This window comes from Sander lucioperca, chromosome 1 (assembly GCF_008315115.2).
Source record: "Sander lucioperca isolate FBNREF2018 chromosome 1, SLUC_FBN_1.2, whole genome shotgun sequence".
NCBI classification, from domain to species: Eukaryota; Metazoa; Chordata; class Actinopteri; order Perciformes; family Percidae; genus Sander; species Sander lucioperca.
The window spans coordinates 10,953,058-10,962,791 of record NC_050173.1 but is presented as its reverse complement, the minus strand read 5'-3'; the positions used below and the strand labels follow the sequence as shown (position 1 = coordinate 10,962,791).

Here is a 9,734-nt window from a genome sequence, read left to right as displayed (position 1 = left end):
GTCTTATCTGCACAATAACTACTTCCTTAATTCTAGAAAGGTATGTGAATGTAGACCTCTGTCTTATCTGGAAAGAAATGTAAGTTCTTATCTGAGAAAGAAATCCTTGTTTATTTCTCGTAGGGAAATCAATCAGTTCATGTTGGAAAGGAAAAGCCCTCACAGCCTAAGGTTGTATACTGGACTGCTTGGTATCACACTGAAAGTTAGTCAGGTTAATTATCAGGATGGTCAATGTTTGTTTATCTTAATCTAATCCATTGTTTTTGTTGGCATATTTGTGGTACTAATTATAATATGCCTTGATGGATTTAAATTGTCACAGAAATCCTGCAGCTAGAAGGTAGTATTTTTTATGTGTAGCAACTTGTTTATGTTTTAAAAGGCAAAGGTCATAACTACTTACTATCAGCAAAACTATGAGCACACACAGTGCCCCACTTATTTATGTGGCTTTAAAAGAAGACCCTCAACCCTGCTTTTTCAGCCCAGATTACATTCAAACATTTGCTACATCTACATCTATTTTAGACAGCCTGTTTGCAGTCCAGTCTGTTAAAGTGTGCTATACTGGATATACAAGCATTATAACTGCTCTGTTGGCAGCACAGAAAGGATCAAAAGAAAGAGTGGAAATAGGTGGGGAAATGAGATGCTGTAAATTTGGAGGAGGGGTGAATAGTAAAGTTAATGTGGGAAACAGACATGGAAAGGAAATACACAGAAGTTTGAAGAGAATCTTGCTGTCTCCTTTGAACATGTGGGAGCTTTTCTATGCAACCTCTCCCTGTCTCAGCATGCCTCTCTCTGCTTGTACCACTGTCTGTGTTTCTGATCGCTTGTCTCTCAATCTGTCTGTCTTTCTCTGTCCTGCTGTCTCACCCCTGTAGAGAAATAGCCAGGCAAACAGACATCTCCGTCAGCAAGCACTTGTTTACACAATACATGCTTCTTCACAACAGAGATTGTTAGAGAGAGGTGTATGAGAGCGTGATTCTGCATCCATTTTGTTCATTGTGCGCCGCCTGCTCCTATGAGTTTCATTATTTGTGTTTGCTTGTGTGGGTGTTTGTCCAGCTCATTACCACAGACTTTTGCAGATGTTTTCCCAGATGCAAACATTATGGCACCAATAACCCCGGAGCCAGCCACACACAAATTAGTACAAATATAATACAGACAAACAAACAGCCCTTTTCAGGTGTATGATGTTTAAATATGATGGATCAGAAATAGCATTGGTGAGAAAAGCATTCATGAGAGCAAAAATACCATACCTCGGAAAAATTATGAGAGAGATAAATCAACAGTGATGCTCTAAAATAACTTCAGAATGACACAAAAACTCAACTGCCAGAAACATCACCCATATTTGTACCTGCACAAGATTAGCTTTATAGTAGGTCTGCTCCATTGGAGTGCATAGAGACGTCTGAACAGTTGTTGGTTTGGAAAAAGAAGAGTATGGCATGTGACAGCAGGGCAAGAGCTGGAACTAACGCACATAGCTGCAAGTACATGATACATACTTAAGCCGATTACCTTATTAAGGATCCATCAGCACCTGGTTATTTTTTTAACACTGCATGAGATAGATAGATAGATAGATAGATAGATAGATAGATAGATAGTAGAGGTGTCACGATTCTCCAAATCCTCGATTCGATTACATTTACGATTCTAAGGTCACTGTTCGATTCGATTCTCGATTTTTACATTTATTTTTTTTAAAGCACAGGTTGCTATGCCATTTTTAGACTAGACTTTATGCACTATAATATCTGATCTTTGTTCGCAATGTACCACACTACATTGTCAAATTTAAAACATTAATTAACAACATAATGTAACAATAACTTATATCTATAACCTGCCTAGTTTCTCTTTTGTAACTGCAGTCTTCTTCACAGAAGGTGACATTCAAGTTCACAACAAAACAAACAAAAAACAATAAAACACGTCCATAGTCTTCTCTGAACAATTAAGTGTCTTAACAAACTATTTCCGAACAGTTGAACATATACCACACAGATTAACTGCCATGTTAGTCGTGCTGCCAGTGGAAGAATATGGTACACACACATAGCAGAGCTTGCAAACTGTGGCTTTTTTGTTGACAACGCGAACGTTGTCAACATAACTCACTGGAAATCCAAAATACTTCCACACTGGCGACTTCAGTGAAAGAGGAGGGGGTTCAAGTTCTGTCGATGGGTCTCCTGCATCTGCAGTTGCCATGCTATCTTTTGACTGGCTGTAGCTAAAGTAGAAGAGGTTTACTGACTCGCAGCACTTCAACACTAGTGTTGACGAACTGACCGAAGAGCCGGTTAATTAACCCGAGTAGTGTCTGCTTTGCTCAAGCTGAATGCGATTGGTGTATGCGCCGTTGTGTGCATACACAGTAAAATTAATGGACAAAGTGACGCCGTAGACTTCCATGGAGACCAGTGAAGTCTATTAGAAGCGATTAGAAGAACTTTTCCGGTGATGGCTGAGCGTTACTGCGCAGCCTCAAACTGAGCTTGATGACGTAGATGTGACGTGAGCAACCTGTCTGAAAGTTGTAAGTCTTCTGGTAGCTGTTCCAAGAGAAATCTCAATCATTCAGAATCTTGCAGAGACGGAGAGCTTCTCCTGTACTATACGGTAATTCCTCTACTATGCGACAATAAGTCACGTGGTTATGACACAATCGTTAGCCTATTTTTACAAAAACGGCTGCTACGGAGCCATAACGTGAGATACAGGGTAATGGAACCTTTTATACATTGTTGTGTTTCTTTAGAAATAAACAATGGACAAATAGAGTCTTTAAACGCTTTAGATGTAAAGTTATTCGCTGTCAAAGTGACGCCAAAATGAGAGGCAGTCAATGGAATGCTAACGGCAGGTGATGGCTTGTTAGCATCAAAATGTCTCCATAGGAGGTACGCTTTGGGGATGCTTGCTTACCCCCTTAGTTGTGTGTAGCTGGTCTTCTTCTGCTACTGTGTGTGTAGTAATCTAGCCCATTAGCGCCTCCACTGGAGAATCAATCAGGAAATGGGTTACCTCTAGCAGGCTACACGTGTGTGTTTTTTTCTATGGTTTTTTCCCACTTGGCAAGCCGACTGGACGTGACGTGGGGGCGTGGCAGCATCGACGATTCCATTTTTGTATTCAAGATTGTGACAAAATTTCGGTGACACCCTTAATAGATAGATAGGTAGATAGATAGGTAGATAAAACAAGCAATTTGAAGACATCACATTGGGCTCTGGTGAAACTGTGATGGGCAGTCTCTAATGTTTTTTTGACATTTTATACACTAAACCATTTATTATTTTTTTAATTGGACATGCATGTGCAAATGTAGGTGGATGTCAGAGCCTTCTCCACAATAAAGTAACAGTCAGAAACACAATAAATAAAGGGTAAAGAAAATACAAGCAAGGTGGAAGATACATGTGAGATACATAGATTGATGTAAGCTTGTATAAAGTAAATCAGTGGACTCTGTTTGGACTTTGTGCGCGAGATAATATCTTATTCCAAACTGTAGTGGGAAGCTTTTTCCCGGGACATGGCCCAGGGCTTTCTCAGTTAAAATCACACTACAGATGGTTTTTGTAGTAGATCATTAGTGTTGGGGTTCTCTAAAACTCCCTAACGCAAAAAATATTAATTTGGTGTTTTATTATTCATATAAAGTACCAGCACATTTTGGTTGTGCTGTAATGTTAGATTTGTGGCCTGTAACCAGCCATTAATCGAAGGTCCTTTTGCTGGTGAAATAATGACAGTGTGTCTTGAATTTTGGTATCCTGCTGGCACTGTGGCTGCTGGATGAAACACTTCCAACTGTGCTATAATCATCATCAACATCAGTACGGCTGACAATCTCAATCAAAACTCTAAAAGGGAATACAATGTGAAAAATGTGAAACGCTCTCTCTTGGCTTTTGTCAATCCTCCCAGTTTCCCTTCACTCTGTCTCTTCCACTGCTCATCTCATGTGATGGTTATCTGATGAGAAAAATTGCTGCTAATCTCAGCAAATTCCCCAGCTCTGCTATCTCTTCTTCATCTTTCAATCACTTCTCATCCCTCGTTTCTTATGCTCTGCCTGATTCCCTTCGTCTCTGTTGGGAAAACGGGATGTTGTGTGTGTGTGTGTGTGTGTGTGTGTGTGTGTGTGTGTGTGTGTGTGTGTGTGTGTTTTCCCTTATGCATTAACTTGTAGAAGAAATATATTCAATAACTATGGAACCAAATTGAGGTGATGGTGTCTGTGTGCATGACCAGTGTTAATGAGGCCGGGCCTCTGCCAGTTTTTTCTCCTTTCTCCTCTCCTTCTCTGGAGAAAAATACAAAATCGCACACTAACGACCCACGATGATGGTGTGAATAAGAGAGAAGAAGAAAAATAGAGAATGGATACTGGCGGGAGGCGTACAAAATGAGATGGAGAGTGGATGCAGGCAGAAATGTAATAATTGGTCAGTGTGAGCCCAACGAAGACAAAGCCACAAGAGGATTTACGGACAAGCTGGCATCTACAGTTCGTACAGGCGACACGCAGCCATGCATGTAAAAGCATAGTCGTCCCCTCAGTCGCCTTCAGTCCCACTGGGAGACAGAGGAGGGTGGGCAAACTGTTCTGTAGGCCAGTTATTGTTGTTTTGAAGATCCAGGGCTTCGTTTAAGCTTTAATTCAGACAACACAAGCATTCTTTTTTGTTCTAATATATTTTTTGTGTACGGCATATTTCTCATTTGTGTACACATGATTTTAATTAAAGAAAAATGAGAAGGAAAATGCCATGAGAGAGAAACAAAGGGAGGGAATTGGTGTTGTTGTTTATCACTGAATTGCTCTGATAATGAGAATCGAATGGGAACTGGCACATTGTTATTATGCTTCTTGGCAGGGTGTTTGTATCTGGGTCTGTGTTTGTGTGCATGCACTATAATCATGTGCATACAATCCTAAGTGACCAAGCCATGTTGGAAGAGAGCTTACCCCCCTCAGGCACAGAGTGTTGGCTGTAAGGTAACTGTGTGCATAGACACTGTTGCTGCCAGGTGTGTTGAGGAGGTAATTGCCAGTGTGGCAGGCCAGCGGCCAGTGGCTTAAAGAGGGACAGCCAAAGAGAAAATGAGGAGCAGCCTCTGGTGGAGTCTGTTTGCCCGAGGGGCCAGCTCAATATCTGCTGTAGTTGTTCATCTGATTCCCCCCTGTCCCCTTACACCGCTTCGTATTCTGCTTATAGTTTCGCTCTTTTGCCCGCTCTCTTCGTCCTACTTGCTCCTGTTCATGCACATTTCCAATTCTCTCCATTTTTCTCATTTTTGTCCTTTCTTCAACTACTCACTGCATCTCTATCTCTCTCCTCTCTTGCTCTTGTTCTCCCTGGATCCCAGCGAGCTTTCACTGAGAGGCTGCAGCTTCACCACAATTTAATCCCCCAGCAGGTCTACTCCAAGAGAGACCACCAATCATATGTGTTTATCTTTTCTGTCCCCTGACAGCATCCAGATAGAACCCTGGATGTATGTACAGGTGATGAGATTCTCTACACATTAGAGACACTGTTTACTATTTATCAGTGTAAAAAAAGAAAAATGCCAGTGATAGTTCTGCAAGGTACACCAGCAGAGATCAGTCTGGTGTCTGTAATGGACTTTAATAGATGCATGTGTACTTTCTCCTGGATTCTGCCAAATAAATGTCTGTATTGTTTCAATTATCATTGCAGTGCCTGGTTAATCTAATTTTCAGAGATGATAGGTATTGCAGATCAAACTGCTCTGGCGCCATAGTGGTAAAAAATTATTGAATGTTAAAAATTAACAATTCGCCAATCAACAGAAAATGTATCTGCTACTAAGTGAGGATTTGCTGTTTATTCTGTTTTATTTAATTGTAAACAGAATATCTTTGCGTTTTGGACTTGTGGTAGGACAAGATAAGACATTTGAAGATGTCACCTTGTGTTCTGGGAAACTGAGGGCCATTTTTTTCATTAATTTCTGATATTTTGTAGACAAAACAACTAGATGATTAATGAAAATTAAAAGGGCACTCGGAGAGTGCAGACATCCACCAAGGCATGCCCTATCTCACAATGTTATCGCAGTGTGAATTTTCCCAGTTGGGAACACATTTTTCTGATTATTTCGACACCACATGAACGTAGCACAGACAACCATCATAGATTTCAGTGTTTTATTTTTAAATCTCATTTTAGATCAGTTTTTTTCAACAGTAGGTAGTCACAGGTTGCTGATTTTTTTTGTCTGTGTGTTTGCCAAAAATGTTGCCACCTTTTTCATTAATGAAATTAACACTGCTGCATCCTCCCACACCAGCTTAAACAGGCAACGCCTGAATCTGGAAGACCTTTGAGAAGTCAACTCAATCACTTGTGTGTGAACACATGCACAGCTCTATAAATGTCATTGCTCTGGTTTGAGAGTGACCAGATGTGTCTGTGTACTGTCAGTGGTGATGCTGTTGACATTTTATACTGTGAATAGGAACGTTGTGTATCTGTTCAGCTCGGCTTGCTCCGCACTGATAAAACTGGCCTGTGTTTTCATAGCAACACCAGATGTTTACTTTACTTTTGGAGCCCTAAGACAAGCTAAAGGTAGAAGTCACAAGTAGCTTTATATAGGTTCAAGGTTTGTATTACAATTAATTTACTTTTTTGGAAAATCATCAAGTCATTATAAGAGGCATGGAAAACCATAAAGAGCTATATTTGGAGCCTTTACATCCATTTTCAGTATTACTTTACTGTCACCTCTGTTCACTGAAAGGAACAAAAGCAAGGAAAAGATAAGGTTGGAACCATTACTGTCACAAATTGTATTGGAAGAAGCACTCTGTAGCACAGTGGTCCAGCTCTCGCCAAGCACTAAACATTGTAATTTCAAGTCCAGCTCTGAGTTTTGTCAGTTTCTTTTTTTGTCCCTTTTTTCCTGTCACCCTCCTTACTGTTCATCACAGTGTGATTTGGAAGTGCTTTACAGTGAAACACAGTACTTGCATGATAATTTTTTTCACAATGTCGCTGCTTCTTCTATAAAGTGGTAAGAAATGTCACTCACTGGATTCATGGTTGCCATAGTATGGACTCACTGTGGTACCTTTTTTCTATAAACTAAGTATGTGCATATACCATTTTACTATATATATATATATATATATATATATGCATGTAGCCTGTCAACTAGTTTGTGTGCGTGCGTGTATGCGTGCGTGTGTGTGCGCGGGTAAATGGTTGTGTTAGGCTTAAGCGTGTAACCCAGTGTGAAAACAAGTACATGTTTGTATTACACCCCCCTCCCTCAGACCCCTGTAACCTCATAAAAAATAAATGAATGTGTGTATGTGTGTGTGTGTTTATATATCTACATGGGTGATCAGCCAATCTGTCAGTTCTTTTACTCAAGGACAGGGACTGCACCCCCGTTTAGAAAACTGAGAGAGAGAGAGAGAGAGAGAGAGATGGTAAATGAAAAGTATGGGTGGAATTGGAATTTTAAATGTGATGGGGGTTGATGCATGTTGCTGTAGATGATGATCATCATGCTACTATCTTTGTTTCATCTGTTTTGCTTTTTTGTGTTTTATATGTGGCAGACCAGAAGCAGCATTGCAATTTCCCCTTGACACTCCCTCCTACAATTATTGAGGCAATGATCAAAATTCCATCCTCTTCCCCCCCCCCCCCCCCTCTCTGTTACTCCATCCCTTCAGAAGTACAACCTCTCATAGAGTGGTGGCCAGAGTGACAGAGGAGCACATGAAGAGCGGAAACGGCGTGACAGCAACATCCTGACCGGTAACCTTGCTTCTGCACCCCACCACGCGCCCAGCAACTCCAGAAGCGGGGTGTCACAAGGAAGGAAACGTGCGACCACTCCTCCTGCAGGCATGGTAATACACTCTCTGTCTGTAGGCGCTGGTGTGTGTGTGTCAATGCCTGTGATGTGGTTGTGTTTGCTTGGATACTGGTGAATTATCCACAGTAGAGTAAGGAAACTCTCTAGACCGACATGACAACAGTGTGTGTGTGTGTGTGTGTGTGTGTGTGTGTGTGTGTGTCAAAGAGAGATACCTGATAAGAGTTTGTGCAGGGAGAGGTGTATAGCTTTGCGTAGGCAGGGAGGAACTTTACAGGCTATATGTTAACATTGGGGAAAGAGGAGAAGGAGAAGACAGATGAATGAAAGGGATAGAGGAGGTTAAAAAGATGAAGAACGAAAGGAAACAAAAGAAGACAGTGGTGTTTAACAGAGAGTGAATTACTGTTGGCTGTTTATCAGGATTTCTAGATGTTTTTCTTTAGATTTTTATCAAAAGGCAATTACTTTGTTCTTTTCCATATGCTTATATTCCTAAAGATTGAATAAAAATTATGCATGGAATTAATGTTTCACATTCGCCTTTATTCATTTGTTGATGTTAAGAAGAATAGATGATTAATTTTTATTGGTCAACCGTTTTCTACCAGGGCACAATCACAAATGCTGAATGAATGTAGAAATGAGGTTTGTTCCTTACGTAATAGCACAAGAGGCACGTTACGGGAGGAAGAAAATGCAGAAAAAGAGCTATTGTGTTTATTAGGAGGAGGAGATCTCAAAAGATGAAAGAGAGCAGTGGGAGTGGGGGGGCGGGGGGATGAATGACAAGTGGGGGCAGATAAGACTATAAAAACATAAATGATGGACAGAAATATGAGAGATGAAAAGCGCAAAGGATATGGAAAGCAAAAAGAGAAGTGTGGAATGGAAAAATGGGGGAGATAAGGGAGGTTAAGAGAGAGAGAGAGAAAGAGAGATTGATTAATGTTCTTGGCCTGTGACAGTGGGGAGCTTTTCCCCAAGGGGGGAGCAGAGCAGAAGATGAATTATTAAAAACTAGAACAAGTGTAGAAAGGAGAAAAAATGGGTGGAAAAAAGAGAGGGAGTGGAAGAGTGGTTTGTGGGCGAGGGTGGAAGAATGGAGGGAGGAGGTAAGAGGAAAGGGGAGAAAAATGAATGATTGAGAGAAAACAAGATGTTGCTGAAGGTGCTGAGGTTGGACTATGCAGAAGAGGGCACATGGTTGAGCTCATAAATAACCAAGGGTAATGAGACGTGTGTGTGTGTGTGTGTGTGTGTGTGTGCGCGCGCGTGCGCGTGCGCGCATGCTTGTGTGATTAGTCTTGAGTTATGGTGATGCAGCAAATACTCTGGGTGACCTTGGCAAGGGTGTCACCGCGCAAACCGCACAATACACCAAATAGCTTCTTTATCGACTTTCCACTGAGCTTTCGGCATTAAATGAATGCACATGCCCACAGTGATTCTCTGCGTCTATTTGTATTTGTCTGGCATGTTGTATAGCTAGGTCCTTGTACATGTCATCATTAGTTCACTGCTCTGTTTCTGGAGAAGACACTGCAGATGTCGCCAAGTGGAAAGTTTCAACAATTTTGTGGTTTCAGTTCTGCTTCTTCTCATATTATGTTAAATGCCAAATACTCCCATCTTTACAGCATCTTTGATGTACAGTTGGTAAAAGACATGACCGGATTGCCAAAAATAGAATAGATTTAAAAGCTTTTGTCAAAACAGGGAAACATTTCATTTCATTCTTCCATATGACATAATTTTATGTTTATTTTATGGTGTTCTGGTATTTCCCTGATGTAGACATGGCCATACGCAATACTGTAATAGTATGGCCAGAAACA

At 40.9% G+C, this 9,734-nt stretch overlaps 1 protein-coding gene across 3 annotated transcripts in view; it reads left to right on the top strand.

The window, feature by feature from the left end:
- Positions 1-9,734, top strand: part of LOC116035014 (spermatid perinuclear RNA binding protein) — a 92,678-nt gene that overhangs the window by 44,558 nt on the left and 38,386 nt on the right. For all 3 annotated transcript variants that reach the window (XM_031277895.2, XM_035996002.1, XM_031277897.2), the window contains one exon: positions 7,751-7,930. In XM_031277895.2, coding sequence (XP_031133755.2) covers positions 7,928-7,930 — 3 coding nt within the window. In that variant the 5' untranslated portion in view covers positions 7,751-7,927. The remainder of the gene's footprint in view (positions 1-7,750; positions 7,931-9,734) is intronic.